Source organism: Coregonus lavaretus (genome assembly GCF_964263955.1).
Source record: "Coregonus lavaretus genome assembly, chromosome: 15".
In the NCBI taxonomy this organism is placed as follows: Eukaryota; Metazoa; Chordata; class Actinopteri; order Salmoniformes; family Salmonidae; genus Coregonus; species Coregonus lavaretus.
In genome coordinates this window covers 43,803,847-43,827,292 of record NC_140002.1, presented here as the reverse complement: position 1 = coordinate 43,827,292, position 23,446 = coordinate 43,803,847, and the positions used below count along the sequence as shown (strand labels likewise).

At 43.6% G+C, this 23,446-nt stretch overlaps 1 protein-coding gene across 1 annotated transcript in view; it reads right to left on the bottom strand.

The window, feature by feature from the left end:
* LOC311143013 (calcium/calmodulin-dependent protein kinase type II subunit alpha-like) overlaps positions 1-21,333 on the bottom strand; it is a gene marked incomplete at its 5' end in the record, with an annotated part of 87,737 nt that extends 66,404 nt beyond the window's left edge. The window contains 2 exons of the mRNA XM_084178807.1: positions 18,325-18,419; positions 21,272-21,333. Coding sequence (XP_084034933.1) covers positions 18,325-18,419; positions 21,272-21,333 — 157 coding nt within the window. The remainder of the gene's footprint in view (positions 1-18,324; positions 18,420-21,271) is intronic.
* Between the last annotated feature and the right edge of the window lie 2,113 nt (positions 21,334-23,446).

The following is a 23,446-nucleotide window of genomic DNA, read 5'->3' as shown; positions in this document are numbered from 1 at the left end:
TTGATGTTGTCTTCCATTGAGCCATCAGTTGGCTCAGGAGCCTTTCCTTCAGCAGCTCAGGTGGTTGTTATATGGGCTGTCTCACAACCAATTGAAGAAAAACCTTTGATGACTCTCAAAGGCAGGAATTGTTACCTCATTAATATTAATGCATCAGAACGTTTGATTCATCACAGTCTTTCTCAGTAAAGTCTCCCACGCAAGACACAAAGTGACTTGGTATTACAAAGAATGTGCACATTTCACAAACTCCCACCACGGGGAAGGTATACAATTGTGTAACTCTCCCACCTTGGTGACTAATGCTGTTCAGAAATACTTCAACAAATGTGAAGCAAAAGACCTGGAAAGCCAAGTTTACAGTCAATGCTTCATCATGACACTTAACAAAGTCTGAATCATGGCCACATAAAATGCATCGTCTTGAACAGACAGTGACCCTTAAAATCCCCTAATAGGACTGATGGTGCTGGGCTTTAGTGGAAAAGGAATGGATAAAATAAGAATCTATTGTGCAGAGGAGAGATGGGAGACCGGGTGAAATGGGAGATGTGTGTCAGAGATAAAGGACAGGAGAGGAGGATGATACAGTACAGCAACCTGGACTGGTAGACGTAACATAGTAAACATAAATCCAGAGCACTCCAATTAGTATTATATGCTACGTTTCGTATGTATGTATTAGTTTGTGGATGTCCATCATCCATTTTGTATGATATGTTACGAATTCCATTGTTATCTAGGTGGCTAGGTGGCTCACGCTAACGTTAGCTAGGTGGCTTTGGGGTCAAGGTTTAGGATTCAGTTTAGGGTTAAGGTTAGGGTTAGGAGTTAGGTTAAGGGCTTTGGGGAAGGCTTACCTAACATGCTAAGTACTTGCAAAGTAGCTAAAAAGTAGTAAGTAGTTTCAAAGTTGCTAATTAGCTAAAATGCTAAAGTTGTCCGTGATGAGATTCAAACATGCAACCTTAGGGTTGCTATTTGCATTATACGCATACCCATCCACCCCACTTCAGTTTTTGTTTTAAGTAACCTTCTCTCTTATGTAACATACCAAACGTAACATATCATGGTAATTTGAGTGTCCCGGATTTACATTTTACTATCTTACGTCTATGAGACCAGACTATGTACAGAGGTGGGACAGGGTGAGGTAGAATAAGGCAGCAGTGGAGGCTCCTCAGTGGAGGAAGGGGAACATTTTAAAAAGTGATCCTTTTTAGACAAAACTATACTAAATATAATCACATCACCAAATAATTGATTAAAACACACTATTTTGTAAAGAAGGTCTACAGTAGCCTCAACAGCACTCTGTAGGGTAGCACTATTGTGTAGCCAGAGGACAGCTAGCTTCCGTCCTCCTCTGGGTACATTGACTTCAATACAAAACCTAGGAGGCTCATGGTTCTCACCCCGTTCCATAGACTTACACAGTAATTATGACAACTTCCGGAGGACGTCCTCCAACCTATCAGAACTCTTTCAGCATGAACTGACATGTTGTCTACCCAATCAAAGGATGAGATAATTAATCTAGTACTGAAAGCATAAGCTACAGCTATCTAGCACTGCAGTGCATAACATGTGGTGAGTAGTTGACCCAAAGAGAGAGAAAGACAGTAGTTGAACAGTTTTGAACAAATTAATTTCTTCCAAAATGAAGGAGAAGCAAGAGCGAAATAGTGAGAGAGAAAGATTTTGTCATTTTTTTCACTTTCAGTTTCACTTAATGTTACTTAACTAGCAAATGCAGCTAGCTAGTTTGATCTACTCAAACACCCTGCTCAAACAGAGGGATGCTATGGTAGCTAGCTGGCTATGACTTTCCAACTCTTCCATGTCAAGGTAAGCTTTTGTTTTTACTAATTTATTGCCACCGGGGCCCACCGGAATAACTGCTTACTGACGTTACTGCATGATTGTAGCCGGTTTACTAACGCGTTAGATCTATTAGCTATGCTGACTATGATGTTACTTTAGCTAATATGGCCTTCCTAATTGACCTGGCCCAGGTATCCTGGATGGATATAGATCTCATTCCGTCAGTAGAGGATGCCTGGTTGTTCCTTAAAAGTAATTTCCTCTCAATCTTAAATAAACATGCCCCATTCAAAAAATACAGAACTAAGAACCGATATAGCCCCTGGTTCTCCTCAGACTTGACTGCCCTTGACCAGCACAAAAACATCCTGTGGCGTACAGCATTAGCATCAAATAGCCCCCGCGATATGCAACTTTTCAGGGAAGTTAGGAACCAATATACACAAGCAGTCAGGAAAGCAAAGGCTAACTTTTTCAAACAGAAATTTGCATCCTGTAGCACTAACTCCAAAAAGTTTTGGGACACTGTAAAGTCCATGGAGAATAAGAGCACTTCCTCCCAGCTGCCCACTGCACTGAGGCTAGGAAACACTATCACCTCCGATAAATCTACAATAATCGAGAATTTCAACAAGCATTTTGCTACAGCTGGCCATGCTTTCCATCTGGCTACCACTAACCCGGCCACCAACTCTGCACCCTCTGCTGCAACTTGCCCATGCCCCCCCCGCTTCTCCTTCACACAAATTCAGACAGCTGATGTTTTGAAAGCGCTGCAAAATCTGGACCCCTACAAATCAGCTGGGCTAGACAATCTGGACCCTTTCTTCCTAAAACTAGCCGCCGAAATTGTCGCAACCCCTATTACTAGTCTGTTCAACCTCTCTTTCATAACGTCTGAGATCCCCAGAGATTGGAAAGCTGCCGCGGTCATCCCCCTCTTCAAAGGGGGTGACACTCTAGATCCAAACTGCTACAGACCTATATCCATCCTGCCCTGCCTTTCGAAAGTATTTGAAAGCCAAGTTAACAAACAGATCACCGACCATTTCGAATACCACCGTACCTTCTCCGCTATGCAATCCGGTTTCCGAGCTGGTCATGGGTGCACTTCAGCCACGCTCAAGGTCCTAAACGATATTATAACCGCGATTGATAATAGACAGTACTGTGCAGCCGTCTTCATCGACCTGGCCAAGGCTTTCGACTCTGTCAACCACCGCATTCTTATTGGCAGACTAAATAGCCTTGGTTTCTCAAATGACTGCCTCGCCTGGTTCACCAACTACTTCTCAGATAGAGTTCAGTGTGTCAAATCGGAGGGCCTGTTGTCTGGACCTATGGCAGTCTCTATGGGGGTGACACAGGGTTCAATTCTTGGGCCGACACTTTTCTCCGTGTATATCAATGATGTCGCTCTTGCTGCTGGTGACTCTCAGATCCACCTCTACGCAGACGACACCATTTTGTATACATCTGGCCCTTCATTGGACACTGTGTTAACAAACCTCCAAACGAGCTTCAATGCCATACAACACTCCTTCAGTAGCCTCCAACTGCTCTTAAACACTAGTAAAACTAAATGCATGCTTTTCAATCGAACGCTGCTGGCACCCGCCCACCCGACTAGAATCACCACTCTCGACGGGTCTGACCTAGAGTATGTGGACAACTACAAATACCTAGGTGTCTGGTTAGACTGTAAACTCAACTTCCAGACTCACATAAAGAATCTCCAATCCAAAGTTAAATCTAGAATCGGCTTCCTATTTCGCAACAAAGCCTCCTTCACTCATGCTGCCAAACATGCCCTCGTAAAACTGACTATCCTACCGATCCTTGACTTCGGCGATGTAATTTACAAAATAGCCTCCAACACTCTACTCAGCAAATTGGATGTAGTCTATCACAGTGCCATCCGTTTTGTCTCCAAAGCCCCATACACTACCCACCACTGTGACCTGTACGCTCTTGTTGGCTGGTCCTCACTACATGTTCGTCGTCAAACCCACTGGCTCCAGGCCATCTATAAATCACTGCTAGGCAAATCCCCGCCTTATCTTAGCTCATTGGTCACCATAGCAGCACCCACCCGTAGTCTGCGCTCCAGCAGGTATATCTCACTGGTCATTCCCAAAGCCAACACCTCCTTTGGCCGCCATTCCTTACAGTTCTCTGCTGCCAATGACTGGAACGAATTGCAAAAATCTCTGAAGCTGGAGACTCTTATCTCCCTCAATAACTTTAAGCATCAGTTGTCAGAGCACCTTACCGATCACTGCACCTGTACACAGCCCATCTGAAATTAGCCCACCCAACTACCTCATCCCTATATTGTTATTTAATTTGCTCTTTTGCACCCCAGTATCTCTATTTGCACATAATCTCTTGCACATCTAGCATTCCAGTGTTAATACTATTGTAATTATTCTGCACTATAGCCTATTTATTGCCTTACCTCCATAACTTGCTACATTTGCACACACTGTATATATATTTTCTGTTGTATTTCTGACTTTATGTTTTTTTTTTTTTACCCCATATGTAACTCTGTGTTGTTTTTGTTGCACTACTTTGCTTTGTCTTGGCCAGGTCGCAGTTGTAAATGAGAACCTGTTCTCAACTGGCTTACCTGGTTAAATAAAGGTGAAATAAAAAAATAAAAAAATAATAATATGGTGACAACGATGTAGGATTTGTGTAGCGGTTTGCCTTGGAACGTTTTTTTTGCCTGGTCACATACAGCTGATGTGTTGTGCATTGAAGTCCACAAGCGAAGCAAAAAGGTGAGAGGAGGAGAGCGCATAGATGCGAGAAGAAATACAACGTGGCTGCTATGAAAGTGAACTGGTGGTCCTCTGTAGCTCAATTGGTAGAGCATGGTGCTTGTAACACCAGGGTAGTGGGTTCGATCCCCGGGACCACCCATACGTAAAAATGTATGCACACATGACTGTAAGTTGCTTTGGATAAAAGCGTCTGCTAAATGGCATATTATATTAACTGTGTTTTCGCGTGATCAGGGGTGTATTCATTCCACCGATTCTGTTGAAAAATGTTTTCTTAAACGGAAGCAAACAGAACAAAACGGGATAAACATACCTGAATTTGTCCAATAGAAACTTATTTACAACTGTTGGACTAATGATTATACCCAATATTAGCTAGATGCAGGCAAGAGTGTGCAAGGCTGTATTGAATGTCACTGTCTGTTCATGTGTTACTGTCTGTCACCTCAAATTTGTCTCTCGACCTGTGTGCACCTACATTGTAAACTGTCATTCATAGGCTAGGTTGTAGCAACCTCATGATGGGTATAGGGAAAATTTGAGTATCGTGTAGCAGCCTAAACCTATCGTGGTTACATTGAACTGGGTGAATGGAATATGAATGACAGTCATCCAATATGCTGTAATAGAAATAAGGCCATGCTCATGAAAAGAAAATCGGCCTCCCTAATCTTAAACGGCACTGACCGCCACTGTAAGGCAGTGGGCTTCACAGCTGAAGTGAGGGGGCCAAGGAAGCTGTTCTTCTTAGAATCAATCTTTAACCAGGGGATGAGGACCCAACAACATGCTCAAACCAGTTGGATTCTGCTGACATTGTAGCTAGCTAATTAAAACTGGATCAGTGTTTGCCCCTTGTTTGAGAGGAGTGAACCTGGGCCCAAGCTGTTACCCTGTTACCCTGCTGAACTGTAGGAATGTATAGGGGAGATTGTCAGATTACACTTGTCGTCATGGCTGTGCTTCCATTCCCTGACAGTCTGCCACAGCCTAATGACTTCAGATGTGAGTTGCTGCCGAACAAAGGAGGCGCTGACGCTTTCATGCCTCCGCAGGCAACAGTGTTCTGTGTGTCGACACACAGGCAGTGAGTGGGTGTGCGTGGCTGTGGTACACAGTCACTTCTCTCTCACTGATGATGACCTTGTCTTTGTCAACTCTGAATTTACTTTTTGTTCAGTTGTTGACTACAGCAGTAGTTGACTTAGCTAACTTAACAGTCATGGATTTTGGCCGGGGTCACAAGAGTTCAGGGCTTGCTGCCGTGATCTGTTCAGGAATCGTAACGATGATTAGGGAATTTCTTTAATTTGTATTGTTATTTTTATTTTAGCATGGAGTCCCATTGAGACCAAGGTCTCTTTTGCAAGGGAGCCCTGCATTACAAGATCAGCAGCAATTACATATTAAAAGTTAGACACACAAATACTTAAATCAAGGCAGAGCATAGGAAACACCAAAAAATACAGAAATACAATTATAAAAAACAAGCACATTCCTCTGTTAATCTGAATGGCCAAAAAGCCATTAAATGCCCAAATTAAGATGAACAGTTTACAACACACGGCCATGATGTTTACATTTCATGTGGCTGTTAGCAATGTAAAAAGTGTAGAATTGTAATTCAGAAATCTTACATCAAAAACATTGTATGTTTGTTTTCAAGTTTAAAAAAACTCATACATAATGAAATATTGTGACGCAGATTAAAATATATCACATAAAACTGTAGGTACAGTACAGATCTAAGTGAAGAGATGGAGGAGATCCCCATTGCCTATTTATTGTTCATTTCATTCTCAGAAGTAAGAAGTTACCTCAGGCTAGAATATCCTCCATCCGGTTAATACAAGACCCACTCACTCTCTCTCTCTCTCTCTCTCTCTCTCTCTCTCTCTCTCTCTCTCTCTCTCTCTCTCTCTCTCTCTCTCTCTCTCTCTCTCTCTCTCTCTCTCTCTCTCTCTCTCTCTCTCTCTCTCTCTCTCTCTCTCTCTCTCCCTCTCCCTCTCTCTCTCTTAATAGGCCGACAGAGAGGGAGGAGAGGAGAGGAAATCTTTCATGAATAGCTCTGCTTGTCTTTTGTCTCTTTCTCTGCTGCACTCCTCTGGTTCAGTGCACTTTCTCTGCCAGTCTGCCCGCCAGCAGCTCAGTGATACAGTGCAGCTACATGGGTTCGATGTGGAGTCATGCTCCCTGCACTCCACCACCTACACACTCTGTAACATGCTTGTAAAAGGAGATTCAGCCAAATCAAAAATGTATTTCACCCAATACTGCTTTTGAATTGATTGATCAGCCTAACAGCCAAGGCCCACTATATAGAGCTTGACAACATAGGTCTACCACCACTCCATGGATTTCCCTCAGTAATGCTAATGCTATGCTGTAGCTACTCTAAGTATAAACCCAAATACTGGCTCACCAGGTCAAAAGACCATAGGTGGCAGTAAGATTATGTAAATATGTAATTTGCATAAACTCATTCCTGCATACTCCCTGCCCTTGTTATGTACTACTTGTGTATTCTTTCACAGTCTCTTTGTAGCAGAGATGTCAACATGTTTCAGTTGAGTGGTATCACTCAACTGCTGCTGCTGCTCCGGCTCAACCCCAGAAAGCCAATTCAGCTCAGCACCACGCAAAATTACTGCAAGTGGATGCAGTCTGACAGACGTCAAGTGCTTGACAGCCTTACAGTGTTTCCCAAGGAGACATGATGAGTCTTGATTTTTTTTGTTTTTTTTGTTTTTATTAACCCATCCACCACCACCCCTCTCCGGAGGACACATATCTTGTTTGTTTTTTTTACAGCTTTTCTGCTACATATACACTACCAGTCAAAAGTTTGGACACACCTACTCTTTCAAGGGTTTTTCTTTATTTTTGCTATTTTCTACATTGTAGAATAATAGTGAAGACATCAAAACTATGATATAACACATATGGAATCATGTTATAACCCAAAAAGTGTTCAACAAATCAAAATATATATTTTATATTTGAGATTCTTCAAAGTAGCCACCCTTTCCCTTGATGACAGCTTTGCACACTCTTGGCATTCTCTCAACCAGCTTCACCTGGAATGCTTTTCCAACAGTCTTAAAGGATTTCCCACATATGCTGAGCACTTGTTGGCTGCTTTTCCTTCATTCTGCGTTCCGACTCATCCCAAACCAACTCAATTTGGTTGAGGTCGTGGATTGTGGAGGCCAGGTCATCTGATGCAGTACTCCATCACTCTCCTTCTTGGTCAAACGCCCTTACACAGCCTGGAGGTGTGTTGGGTCGTTGTCCTGTTGAAAAACAAATGATAGCCCCACTAAGCGCAAACCAGATGGGATGGCGTATCGCTGCAGAATGCTGTGGTAGCCATGCTGGTTAAGTCTGCCTTGAATTCTAAATTAATCACAGACAGTGTCACCAGCAAAGCACCCCCACACCATAACATCTCCTCCTCCATGCTTTACGGTGGGAAATACACATGCGGAGATCATCCGTTCACCCACACTGTGTCTCACAAAGACACGGCGGTTGGAACCAAAAATCTCCAATCTGGACTCCAGACCAAAGGACACATTTCCACCAGTCTAATGTCTATTGCTCGTGTTTCTTGGCCCAAGCAAGTCTCTTCTTCTTATTGGTGTCCTTTAGTCGTGGTTTCTTTGCAGCAATTCGACCATGAAGGCCTGATTCACACAGTCTCCTCTGAACAGTTGATGTTGAGATGTGTCTGTTACTTGAACTCTGTGAAGCATTTATTTGGGCTGCAATTTCTGAGGCTGGTATCCTCTGCAGCAGAGGTAACTCTGGGTCCATTCCTGTGGCAGTCCTCATGAGAGCCAGTTTCATCATAGCCCTTGATGGTTTTGGCGACTGCACTCGAAGAAACTTTCAAAGTTCTTGAAATGTTCCGTATTGACTGACCTTCATGTCTTAAAGTATTGATGGACTGTCGTTTCTCTTTGCTTATTTGAGTTGTTCTTGCCATAACATGGACTTGGTCTTTTACCAAATAGGGCTATCTTCTGTATACCACCCCTACCTTGTCAAAACACAACTGATTGGCTCGAACGCATTAAGAAGGCAAACATTTACTTTTAAGAAGGCACACCTGTTATTTGAAATGCATTCCAGGTGACTACCTCATGAAGCTGGTTGAGAGAATGCCAAGATTATGCAAAGCTGTCATCAAGGCAAAGGGTGACTATTTGAAGAATCTCAAATATATCATATATTTTGATTTGTTTAACATTTTTTTGATTACTACATGATTCTATATGTGTTATTTCATAGTTTTGATGTCTTCACTATTATTCTACAATGTAGAAAATAGTAAAAATAAAGAAAAAACGTTGAATGAGTAGGTGTTCTAAAACTTTTGACCGGTAGTGTATATACATTTTACATATACATTTTACATACACATTTTACATACATGGTGCTTTTATATAAAGTAATCACATAACAATAATACATTACCAAACATAAGCTCTTTAATCCCACACTTCAGCCACTCTCAACCCATCTCAATATCACCATAGACCACCCTCGTTTGGTTTCCATGTGCCATACATCTTTCAATTGTGCTGTGATGTTTTAAATACATTTTGAACCTTTCTAATCATATAACTTGCTGAAGGTCGTCGGGTGCGGTTGTGTCTCTCTCTGGCGGGAGGTAAGCTTGGCTTATATGGTGTCGAGTAAAGCTTAAACCATGTATTTAGATTGTAGTTAGGTATTGTAGATAGTTTATCTAGGTAGTTATCGTAGATTATCGTAGGTTATTGTAGGTAATTATTGTAGGTAAGTATTGTATTCGGCTGAGCCCGGTGAAGCATGAGGCTAGCTAACCCACTACCTGGACTAGGTAGCGGGTAGCTACTGGTAACTATTAGCAACTGTGGATAGTTGTTTCCAATGTTATTTCACGCTTTAGAGTACCTGTAATTATGCCAGCTAGCTGCCTACCATTCAGCTGTTTTTCTAACCTCATTATCTGAAGCGTTAACGTTAGGTAGTTAGTAGCTACTGTACTCGAAATGTAGCTAGCTTGTTGCTACCTGGATAGCTAACTAGACAATAGCTGGAACGACCTAGCGAACAGACGCGAACTGGCTGAATCGATTCAGTGGCTAGCTTTGCACTTAACTGGCTAACAGTAGCTACTAAGGGTAAGTTATAACCTACATTTGTGTTTCGTTTTTACATACTGATAACCAGAGTCGTTCAAGGGAATTCGGGACATGGGTGACTAGTTAACGTTAGCTTGGCTCTCTCTGTGTGTTCGTGCCTTGGGAGGATGGGTTTTTTCGTTGGCAGAGAGCAATGGCTAGCTACTATGCTAACTATTCTAGCTAACTAACTGGCTGAATACATTGACGACGGACTCACTCAAACTGTCAAAACTAACCCAAAACTTTACACAACGTTAGACACGGACACGAATGATCTGCTTGGCGTGTTAACACACTGGTGGTTTATTGTAACCGAGTCTTGGTGCTAAACCGTGTTATTGGAGCCTGGCATGCTAGTTGGCTATGGCGTCATAGGATTCGGTGCCCTGGACAGTTTTCACGGAAGAATACTGTACCAAGTTAAATTCCTGAATAAACTAAGTTAGTCTATTCCTAGAAAACATTGAACCGCTGTAGTTTACAACAATTATAATTTCTAAAGTGGAAGTTGGGAAAGTTATATTTGAGTGTTTCAGTGAAACGTAAGTGAGGGATGCCCCGCTCTCTCGCTTTCCCAGATGTTTAGTTCATTTCATTCCGATCTCCGTTGCATTATTGTAGCCATTTTCTGTAGCCTGTCAACTATGCGTCTGTCTATCCCTGTTCTCTCCTCTCCGCACAGGATATACAAACGCCTCACACCGCGTGGCTGCTGCCACTCTAATCTGGTGGTCCCTGCACGCATGACCCACGTGGAGTTCCAGGTCTCCGGCAGCCTCTGGAACTGCCGTTCTGCGGCCAACAAGGCAGAGTTCATCTCAGCCTATGCTACCCTCCAGTCTCTCGACTTCTTGGCGCTGACGGAAACATGGATTACCACAGAAAACACTGCAACTCCTACTGCTCTCTCCTCGTCTGACCATGTGTTCTCGCATAACCCAAGAGCATCTGGTCAGCGGGGTGGTGGCACAGGAGTCCTCATCTCTCCCAAGTGGACATTCTCTCTTTCTCCCCTGACCCATCTGTCTATCTCCTCATTTGAATTCCATGCTGTCACAGTCACTAGCCCATTCAAGCTTAACATCCTTATCATTTATCGCCCTCCAGGTTCCCTTGGAGAGTTCATCAATGAGCTTGACGCCTTGATAAGTTCCATTCCTGAGGATGGCTCACCCCTCACAGTTCTGGGTGACTTTAACCTCCCTATGTCTACCTTTGACTCATTTCTCTCTGCCTCCTTCTTTCCACTCCTCTCCTCTTTTGACCTCACCCTCTCACCGTCCCCCCCTACTCACAAGGCAGGCAATACGCTTGACCTCATCTTTACTAGATGCTGTTCTTCTACTAATCTCAATGCAACTCCCCTCCAAGTCTCCGACCACTACTTTGTATCCTTTTCTCTCTCGCTCTCCTCCAACACTACTCACTCTCCCCTACGCCGTCGCAACCTTCGCTCTCTCTCTCCCGCTACTCTCTCCTCTTCCATCCTATCATCTCTTCCCTCTGCTCAATCCTTCTCCCTCCAATCTCCTGATTCTGCCTCCTCAACCCTCCTCTACTCCCTTTCTGCATCCTTTGACTCTCTATGTCCCCTGTCCTCCCGGCCGGCTCGGTCCTCCCCTCCTGGTCCGTGGCTTGATGACTCATTGCGAGCTCACAGAACAGGGCTCCGGGCAGCCGAGCGGAAATGGAGGAAAACTAGACTCCCTGCGGACCTGGCATCTTTTCACTCCCTTCTCTCTACATTTTCTTCCTCTGTTTCTGCTGTAAAGCCACTTTCTACCACTCTAAATTCCAAACATCTGCCTCTAACCCTAGGAAGCTCTTTGCCACCTTCTCCTCCCTGCTGAATCCTCCTCCCCCCCACCCCCCCTCTCTGTGGATGACTTCGTCAACCATTTTGAAAAGAAGGTTGATGACATCCAATCCTCATTTGTTAAGTCAAATGACACCACTGGTCCTGCTCACACTGCCCTACCCTATGCTTTGACTTCTTTCTCCCCTCTCTCTCCAGATGAAATCTTGCGACTTGTGACGGCCGGCCGCCCAACAACCTGCCCGCTTGACCCTATCCCCTTCTCTCTTCTCCAGACCATTTCCGGAGACCTTCTCCCTTACCTCACCTCTCTCATCAACTCATCCTTGACCGCTGGCTATGTCCCTTCCATCTTCAAGAGAGCGAGAGTTGCACCCCTTCTCAAAAAACCTACACTCGATCCGTCTGATGTCAACAACTACAGACCAGTATCCCTTCTTTCTTTTCTCTCCAAAACTCTTGAGCGTGCCGTCTTTAGCCAACTCTCTTGCTATCTCTCTCAGAATGACCGTCTTGATCCAAACCAGTCAGGTTTCAAGACTGGTCATTCAACTGAGACTGTTCTTCTCTGTGTCACGGAGGCTCTCCGCACTGCTAAAGCTAACTCTCTCTCCTCTGCTCTTGTCCTTCTAGACCTATATGCTGCCTTTGATACTGTGAACCATCAGATCCTCCCCTCCACACTCTCCGAGTTGGGCATCTCCGGCACTGGTCACTCTTGGATTGTGTCCTACCTAAAATTTTTTACATTTACGCCATTTAGCAGACGCTCTTATCCAGAGCGACTTACAGTTAGTGAATACATATTTTTTTTTTTATACTGGCCCCCCGACCTGACAGGTCGCTCCTACCAGGTGGCATGGCGAGAATCTGTCTCCGCACCACGTGCTTTCACCACTGGTGTCCCCCAGGGCTCAGTTCTAGGCCCTCTCCTATTCTCGCTATACACCAAGTCACTTTGCTCTGTCATATCCTCACATGGCCTCTCCTATCATTGCTACGCAGACGACACACAATTAATCTTCTCCTTTCCCCCTTCTGATAACCAGGTGGCGAATCGCATCTCTGCATGTCTGGCAGACATATCAGTGTGGATGACGGATCACCACCTCAAGCCAGAGTGCAAAGAGCCTTGGCGTGACCCTGGACAACACCCTGTCGTTCTCCACTAACATCAAGGCGGTGACCCGATCCTGTAGGTTCATGCTCTACAACATTCGCAAAGTACGACCCTGCCTTACACAGGAAGCGGCACAGGTCCTAATCCAGGCACTTGTTATCTCCCGTCTGGATTACTGCAACTCGCTGTTGGCTGGGCTCCCTGCTTGTGCCATTAAACCCCTACAACTCATCCAGAACGCTGCAGCCCGTCTGGTGTTCAAACTTCCCAAGTTCTCTCACGTCACCCCTCTCCTCCGCACACTCCACTGGCTTCCAGTTGAAGCTCGCATCTGCTACAAGACCATGATGCTTGCCTACAGAGCTGTGAGGGGAACGGCACCTCCGTACCTTCAGGCTCTGATCAGTCCATACACCCAAACGAGGGCATTGCGTTCATCCACCTCTGGCCTGCTGGCCCCCCTACCTCTGCGGAAGCACAGTTCCCGCTCAGCCCAGACAAAACTGTTCGCTGTTCTGGCACCCCAATGGTGGAACAAGCTCCCTCACGACGCCAGGACAGCGGAGTCACTCACCACCTTCCGGAGACACTTGAAACCCCACCTCTTTAAGGAATACCTGGGATAGGATAAAGTAATCCTTCTACCCCCCCTTACCCCACCCCCCAAAAAAACAAAAAATAAAAATAATAATAATTGTAAAGTGGTTGTCCCACTGGCTATCATAAGGTGAATGCACCAATTTGTACGTCGCTCTGGATAAGAGCGTCTGTAAATGACGAAAATATAAATGTAAATGTATGGTATCCACAGATTGTTAGCTAAAGATGAAAACCTTTCCTACGAGTATTATTATATTATTTATTGACTGACTATGGCTTTCCAAATCGCCCAACACTGCTACTTGTAATGTTAATTTTAAGTGAATAATGTGATTTTTTTAACATTCCTGAACCTGTGACCAGAAACAAGCTACATAGGGGCAATACCAGAATAAATGATCTAGTATTTCTGTCTCTTCGCAGCAAAATCTACAGAGCTGAGATTGTTGTATGCCCCATGTACAGTGGGGAAAAAAAGTATTTAGTCAGCTACCAATTGTGCAAGTTCTCCCACTTAAAAGATGAGAGATGCCTGTAATTTGCATCATAGGTACATGTCAACTATGACAGACAAAATTAGGAAAAAAAATCCAGAAAATCACATTGTAGGATTTTTAATGAATTTATTTGCAAATTATGGTGGAAAATAAGTATTTGGTCAATAACAAAAGTTTCTCAATACTTTGTTATATACCCTTCGTTGGCAATGACACATGTCAAACGTTTTCTGTAAGTCTTCACAAGGTTTTCACACACTGTTGCTGGTATTTTGGCCCATTCCTCCATGCAGATCTCCTCTAGAGCAGTGATGTTTTGGGGCTGTCGCTGGGCAACACAGACTTTCAACTCCCTCCAAAGATTTTCTATGGGGTTGTGATCTGGAGACTGGCTAAGCCACTCCAGGACCTTGAAATGCTTCTTACGAAGCCACTCCTTCGTTGCCCGGGCGGTGTGTTTGGGATCATTGTCATGCTGAAAGACCCAGCCACGTTTCATCTTCAATGCCCTTGCTGATGGAAGGAGGTTTTCACTCAAAATCTCACGATACATGGCCCCATTCATTCTTTCCTTTACACGGATCAGTCGTCCTGGTCCCATTGCAGAAAAACAGCCCCAAAGCATGATGTTTCCACCCCCATGCTTCACAGTAGGTATGGTGTTCTTTGGATGCAACTCATCATTCTTTGTCCTTCAAACACGACAAGTTGAGTTTTTACCAAAAAGTTATATTTTGGTTTCATCTGACCATATGACATTCTCCCAATCCTCTTCTGGATCATCCAAATGCACTCTAGCAAACTTCAGATGGGCCTGGACATGTACTGGCTTAAGCAGGGGGACACATCTAGCACTGCAGGATTTGAGTCCCTGGCGGCGTAGTGTTTTACTGATGGTAGGCTTTGTTACTTTGGTCCCAGCTCTCTGCAGGTCATTCACTAGGTTCCCCCGTGTGGTTCTGGGATTTTTGCTCACCGTTCTTGTGATCATTTTGACCCCACGGGGTGAGATCTTGCGTGGAGCCCCAGATCGAGGGAGATTATCAGTGGTCTTGTATGTCTTCCATTTCCTAATAATTGCTCCCACAGTTGATTTCTTCAAACCAAGCTGCTTACCTATTGCAGATTCAGTCTTCCCAGCCTGGTGCAGGTCTACAATTTTGTTTATGGTGTTCTTTGACAGCTCTTTGATCTTGGCCATAGTGGAGTTTGGAGTGTGACTGTTTGAGGATGTGGACAGGTGTATTTTATACTGATAACAAGTTCAAACAGGTGCCATTAATACAGGTAATGAGTGGAGGACAGAGGAGCCTCTTAAAGAAGAAGTTACAGGTCTGTGAGAGCCAGAAATCTTGCTTGTTTGTAGGTGACCAAATACTTATTTTCCACCATAATTTGCAAATAAATTCATAAAAAATCCTACAATGTGATTTTCTGGAATTTTTTTTCTAATTTTGTCTGTCATAATTGACGTGTACCTATGATGAGAATTACAGGCCTCTCTCATCTTTTTAAGTGGGAGAACTTGCACAATTGGTGGCTGACTAAATACTTTTTTCCCCCACTGTATATAGCATTCTGTTGGTAGCAATAATTTTGTATAATGAGTTAAATTGAAAACTCGAAGTGTTGAATCAAGTGTTGTTTTTTGTACCAGTTCATAAACCATGTGCCATGGAATCGGTACATCGAAAATCTCTTCCCATTTATTTTGCAACCTGTATGGTGCAGCTGTCAACATTTTTGTCCTCAAATGAAACTGGTATATTTTTCTATTTATGCCTATTCCTTTCAGCCAATTTGTATCTTTAATATATGGCAGGCAAACAAGTTCCCTACCTTCTCCCTTTTCCACTTGCCTCCTCCATTTTTGTGGTAATGCTGCAATCAGTTGGGTATACAGTTGAAGTCGGAAGTTTGCATACACTTAGGTAGGAGTCATTAAAACTTGTTTTTTAACCACTCCACAAAATTCTTGTTAACCAACTATCGTTTTGGCAAGTTGGTTAGGACATCTACTTTGTGCATGACACAAGTAATTTTTCCAACAATTGTTTACAGACAGATTATTTCACTTATAATTCACTGTATCACAATTCCAGTGGGTCAGAAGTTTACATACACTAAGTTGACTGTGCCTTTAAACAGCTTGGAAAATTCAGGGAAATAATGTCATGGCTTTAGAAGCTTCTGATAGGCTAATTGAGATCATTTGAGTCAATTGGAGGTGTACCTGTGGATGTATTTCAAGGCCTACCTTCAAACTCAGTGCCTCTTTGCTTGACATCATGGGAAAATCAAAAGAAATCAGCCAAGACCTCAGAAACAAAATTGTAGACCTCCACAAGTCTGGTTCATCCTTGGTAGCAATTTCCAACCGCCTGAAGGTACCACATTCATCTGTATAAACAATAGTACGCAAGTATAAACACAATGGGACCACACAGCCGTCATACCGCTCAGGAAGGAGACACATTCTGTCTCCTAGAGATTAACGTACTTTGGTGCGAAAAGTGCAAAACAATCCCAGAACAACAGCAAAGGACCGTGTGCAGATGCTGGAGGAAACAGGTACAAAAGTATCTATATCTACAGTAAAACGAGTCCTATATCGACATAACTTGAAAGGCCGCTCAGCAAGGAAGAAGCCACTGCTCCAAAAGTGCCATAAAAAAGCCAGACTACGGTTTGCAACTGCACATGGGGACAAAGATCATACTTTTTGGAGAAATGTCCTCTGGTCTGATGAAACAAAAATAGAACTGTTTGGCCATAATGACCATCGTTATGTTTGGAGGAAAAAGGGGAAGGCTTGCAAGCCGAAGAACACCATCCCAACCGTGAAGCACGGGGGTGGCAGCATCATGCTGTGGGGTTGCTTTGCTGCAGGAGGGACTGGTGCTCTTCACAAAATAGATGGCATCATGAGGAAGGAAAATTATGTGGAGATATTGAAGCAAAATCTCAAGACATCAGTCAGGAAGTTAAAGCTTGCTCGCAAATGGGTCTTCCAAATGGACAATGACCCCAAGCATACTTCCAAAGTTGTGGCAAAATGGCTTAAGGACAACAAAGTTAAGGTATTGGAGTGGCCATCACAAAGCCCTGACCTCAATCCTATAGAAAGAAGAACCGACTTATTGTAGGAAGCTTGTGGAAGGCTACCCGAAACGTTTGACCCAAGTTAAACAATTTAGAAGCAATGCTACCAAATACTAATTGAGTGTATGTAAACTTCTGACCCACTGGGAATGTGATTAAATAAATAAAAGCTGAAATAAATCATTCTCTCTACTATTGTTCTGACATTTCACATTCTTAAAATAAAGTGGTGATCCTAACTGACCTAAGACAGGTAATTGTTACTAGGATTAAATGTCAGGAATTGTGAAAAACTGAGTTGAAATGTATTTGGCTAAGGTGTATGTAAACTTCCGACTTCAACTGTAAGTATGGATTGAGCAGCCATTCCCATATATTTTTGATAGCTGCATATGTGACATAACTCCACTGTTTATATTCATAATATCAATAATAAATATAATACAATTTTTAAACATTATTTCCATCGATTGAGTTAGGATGGATTCCTTTGACTTGAGTGAGTGCGTGTGGCGTGCGTGTGGCGTGCGTGCCATGCATGTGTATATTATCTATAGATTTTTATACAAGATATATATCGATTTCTATACTTTTATATCATACGGTACATACATTGATGAACAGCATATCAAATACAAATTGTGTAGGGGGTGTGAGTTGCTGATAACTAACGTACCTGTGGGGCATTCTGGTTCCTCCCACACTCCTACCAGACAGTAGGGCTGCATCCGAAATGCCATCCTATTTCCTATATAGGGCCCTAGCGCCCTAGGACCCTGGTAAAAAGTAGTGAATAGGATGCCATTTTAGACACAGCATAGGTTTTTCATCTCAACAGAGGAAAACTTTGGCTGGTGTGTGGTCCCTCAAAATGCCTTGGTATATGCCAACCTGTTAATTAACGTTAAAGACGGAATACGCATTAGGGGAAACAGAACCACTGTCCTCCCTCAGCATCTCTATCATTGTTTTTGTTTAGCGGACGAAACGGAGGCGAGGAGCGTCGAGCAGTGTGGTAAACAAATAGCAGTACATATTCTGCTGTTCTATCGCACGTGCAATGATGTCTGGGGGAAACAACTGTGCTTGTTGTTGTAATACCCCAAACGGACGTGGCAGTTTCATCATTAAGGATTCCAGTTTTAAGGCACCTTGTTGCCACTGACTATTATGAACTATTATGAACTATTATGAACTCAATGCTACTTGTTTGTCTCAAATTGTTTTAAGGTTATTAATTTCAATGGACCAGCAATACTAAGATTAAAGGCCATAGCAATTTGGTGTCTATGGAGAAGTATTTTACACAATAACAATCTTCTGAACAAAAACCCTCCTGTCTGCACCATAAGGTCTGTTAAAACATATTTAGGGGAGTTGGAGTGGGAGAAGGGAGACTTACCCCTGGCAGAGAGCTTCTTGGTGTTGATGATCTTAGCAGCATATTCTTGCCCTGAGAGGACCTTGACGCATCTACGCACCACTGAGAAAGCTCCCCTGGGAAAAAGCAGGAGACAAAAATGCATATTGAACTGCACAGTTATGGTGAATATTCATTTAGTTTTCCAATTAACTTGAATGTAATGTTTTTGCACCTAAAATGGTTAATGCCTCATTAATTTCATGGTCAAAATTTAAACTGCAAGCTAAATGCTGACCAAGGCTATAGCACTCTTTAACAGTTTGATTGGAAAATGGGCCTTCTTGATTGGACTGTGGGCCTTCTTTTGGAAAATGTGTCAAATACTGTGGTTGAAATCTGAACTGGCATTTTGCCATTATGCATGAAACACTTCTGAGTTGTACAATAAAAAGATTGCAACAAAATCAGGTATTGACTGACAATCCCAGATAGATCAGGTTTGAATTTAAAAGACACCACCACCTTTCAAACTGAAGACAGAGACATGCTTCTGTTCCAAACCAAACCTAATCTGCCACCTCTTTTATTCAACCATTGTGGCCTTTTCCCTTTGTGTGCGTAGCTCAAGTGGCCTTGAGGAAGGGATCAAAGGAGCCTTGTGGATTGGCTGTGTGTGTGTGTGTGTGTGTGTGTGTGTGTGTGTGTGTGTGTGTGTGTGTGTGTGTGTGCGTTTGTGTGTGTGTGTGTGGGTGCCTGCGTGCGTGCGTGTATGTAGAGGGCAGACAAGACAGTTCATTCTGCCCAAACCAGATGAAACAGACAGCATCGTCTCTCTCTCTCTCTCTCTCTCTCTCTCTCTCTCTCTCTCTCTCTCTCTCTCTCTCTCTCTCTCTCTCTCTCTCTCTCTCTCTCTCTCTTTCTCTCTCTCTCAGAAGCACTTCCTCAAGGTAATCCTGTGGCTCTGCTCTGGAAGGATTGGTTAATTGAGTTACTGTGTTAGGAATTGCTTGTTAGTCTCGAAACGACACATGAACTTGATTGTGTGCTGCCAACTGTAATGGATCCAGATTGAGACAGGGTTTCACCCTGGCCTCTGTAACATCATGTATTTCCTCAGTACTACTGTCAGTACACATCAGGGAAAAGGCCGGTATTGGTCAGAAACAGAAGGGACACAGCCATAGATCTGTCAGTGCCATAATCATCATTGTCACTTTCATTGTCCAGATCTGTTCTGATCTGGACAATTGCACTCACATTACATTTATTATGTCAAAATGTCGGCTCTGATCAGTCATCAGACATGATGTGTGCCCAGCACAACCATCACCTGTGAGAGTAAAGCGTTAATAATATATATATATATATATATATATTACATTATGGAATATGTCCATGTCAAACTATTGGATTGCCACTCCCAAATTAAATTATGTAAGCAGCTTTGGCTGTGTGTGTGTGTGTGTGTGTGTGCGTGTGTGCGTGCATGAGTGTGAGAGAGACAGAGAGAGAGTGAGAGAGCGAGTGAGAGAGAGCGAGTGAGAGAGAGAGAGAGAGAGAGAGAGAGAGAGAGAGAGAGAGAGAGAGAGAGAGAGAGAGAGGAGAAGAGAGAGAGAGAGAGAGAGAGAGAGAGAGAGAGAGAGAGAGAGAGAGAGAGAGAGAGAGAGAGAGAGAGAGAGAGAGAGAGAGAGAGAGAGAGAGAGAGAGAGAGAGAGAGAGAGAGAGAGAGAGAGAGAGAGAGTGGGAGTAGCAGTGTGGGTGGGGGCCAGTAAGGGTCTGGAGACCCTTTCTGTAGATGTGTCACAACTCTCAGATGGTTGAGCACTCTGTGTTCCTTAGCATACATACTGTACTGTATACATCAAGGTACAGTATAATGCTCTAAACATAAGGGGCACATCAAGCATTTCATGTAGCACCATCAAGCATTTCATGTAGCACCATCAAGAATTTCATGTAGCACCATCAAGCATTTCATATAGCACTATCAATAATTTCATGTAGCACCGTCAAGCATTTTATGTAGCACCATCAAGCATTTCAATCCAGCACAATTTAACATCTCAAGCACAAACACCTACACCCCTAAGGACTATCTGAAATAGTGAACTAACAATTAACACAATACACATAGAATAAGCTAATTCAATGTGTCCTCTTTCCATTTCGATTGGTAGAGAACAATTCGATATTCTTTGACTTGGTGTGAATTCTTTGAGAACTGTCAGACGATCGACATCAATGAGCTGTCTCGTAGCAGCAGATAATGGGAAAGAAGGAGAATGTGTGTTTTGTGTGAGTGTGCAGGCATGTGTGTGTATGTGTGTATTACCACCAGAGGATGAATGTGAACCACCGAGCACTGATATAAAATATTAAAGCCTCGTCTTCTCGCCTCATTCCGCTGAATCTCCAATAAGACACTCAGTGACATCATCCAGCTTCCTGCGATAACAGTTAGCTACTTACAGTTGTGTCTTCTGACTGATGATGCTCCTCTCTCAAGATGCACTCCATTAAGCTAAATTGAATTTGTCAAGAGTTCTGAAATAATTATCAGGCGAGAAATGTATTTCGTGTCACATTGTTCCATCAGAACTGAGACCTTTCTCCCTGAGTTTCCACTTCCACCTGTTCCTTCTTAAACTCTCAGCACCAAGCCACTCTCTCTCTCTCTCTCTCACTCTGTTTTATCCCTTCATCATTCTCTTCATTCTTTCTCTCCCCTTCTCTCATAAAAATTCAATTTTGTCAGCTAAAATACCTTTCCCCTCTCCTACCATAAAGTGATCCCTCAGAAGCGTAATGTTATTCAGTTCTGCCACCAGATATTTAATCAACCCTGCCTCCCTCACTGGCGGTAAACATATGCCTCTGACTCAAACTGAACAAATAGGTCATCTTTCATTGTCACACAAGCCCGAAATGCAATTCCAGATACCACTTTGGATGAGTTAAAAATTGTCAAATCTCCGGTGGAACTTACTTGCCCAGTTCCTCAAACATCTGGAATTCCTCAGTGAAGCGGGTGCAGGTAATGGTGGCCATGTTGGATCTGAGGTGATGGGTTTCAGGTGGTCCTTGCCTTTAGTCGAATGTTTTGTGGAAGCGGCAGATAGAGGATGGTTGGAATCCTTGATGAGAGCCAAGCGTCTATCACTTTCCTGATCTACGGAGTGGAAGTGAATGGGGGATGCTGGCTGACAGGTTTGCTCCAGCATTTCACCCGCCCGCTTCGCTTGGTTCCTCCAATCGCAGCTCTGACTGCACTCCTGAATACACAGCCCCATTGTCATGGCAACTGCATCCCCATCCTCTCCAAGCGCACTTCACAAACAGACAGGCAGGCAGGAGAGGAGGTAGCTACACACGCTGGCGTTCAAACAGTGCACACATATGGAAAAGCACACACACGAGCACAAACACATATAAACACGTGCATACACTCAAATACTTACCAAAGTGTAATATTAATGCAATCATCAATTCCATATACAGCCATTTCAATCCACTAATGTAACTAATCAAGCAATCAATCAAAGCCCCAAAGATATTAAGATATCAATAATTAACTTTTGATTAAGGAATAATTGATCTTTCTATTGCTTTAGCTTGAATATATTTCCCTGATGTACAATTATGAAAATAATGGCAAAGCTTGGAAGAAACTCTATGACCCAACAATGAATACAGAATAAGACAGAATAGAGGAATCATCTACTTTAGTTATAGCCTACAAATTAATGCATTACACATCATGGCAAAGTGACCAGACGCTATTCGAGAGCAAACCATGTCACATACAGCCTAAAGGGATATAATTATCCATGAAGTAGTGTATTTGTCATTGATGATTCCTTAATACCCCCTTTGTCAATCACAACCTATTGAGTCACTAACACATTAAGGCCACTGTGAACCTGCAGACCCCATAGGGAACAGATTAAAAACAAAAAACTTAGGGCCTCCCAAGTGGCGCAGCGGTCTAAGACACTACAGACCTGGGTTTGATCCCAGGCTGTGTCGCAGTCGGCCGTGCCCGGGAGACCCATGAGGCGGTGCACAATTGGTCCGGGTTTGGCCGGCCGGGATGTCCTTGTTCCATCGCGCTCTAGCGACTCCTTGTGGCGGGCTGGACACATGCACGCTGACTTTGGTCGCCAGCTGTACAGTGTTTCCTCCGACACGTTGGTGCGGCTGGCTTCCGGGTTAAGCAAGCAGTGTGGCTTGGCAGGGTCGTGTTTCGGAGGACGCATGGCTCTTGACCTTCGCCTCTCCCGAGTCCGTACAGGAGTTGCAGCGATGGGACAAGACTGTAACTACCGATTGGATATCACAAAAAATGGTTGTTTAAATGTTTGTTTTTTAAAATCTACAAACAGCTTGACTAGGTTGTTTCTTGTTGGTGACATACACAGTCGGTCTCTGACACATTTAGGAGATTCATTGAGATTTCATCACTGCCCAGACCCCCTCCACCCCCTACCATCCAGGGGCTCAGTTGGTAGAGCATGATGCTTGCAACACCAGGGTTGTGGATTCAATTCCCACGGGGGAACAGTATGAAAAATGTAAGTCACTCTGGATAAGAGTGTCTGCTAAAATGTTAAATACTGACACTCCTGCTAAACAGAACCCTGGGGGGATACAACAACAAGGTTCCACTCTAGTCCCCTCTTCTAACTCCAGCAGATCGCTGGAGGGCTTTGTGAGTGAATCACTTCTGTTACAGGCCACGGCCACGTGTCAGCGACACAGCTTTGTTCCAGCTACTGCCTTCTTTGTTCTGCCTGGAGTGAAAGCATTTCTGTCAAGCCTGGACAAGGCTGAGCATTCATGGTCTGCTGGGTGGGAGAGCATCTCCTCAGAAAGCAGGGGATGAGAAGGAGGGGGGGGGGGGGGGGGGGGCAGTGTTGGGAATACAGTCTCAAGGTGGAATACAGTCTCAAGCTGCACAATCTCAACTTACAACCTGTACAACCTCAACCTTCAACCATATGGTTGAAAGTTGAGATTGTACAGCATGAGACTGTATTACACCATGTTCATTATTGAGATAGAACGTTTACTGTGCCTTCAGAAAGTATTCGTAACCCTTGGCTTATTCCACATGTTGTTGTGTTACAGCCTGAATTCAAAACAGAGGAAAGATAATTTTTTC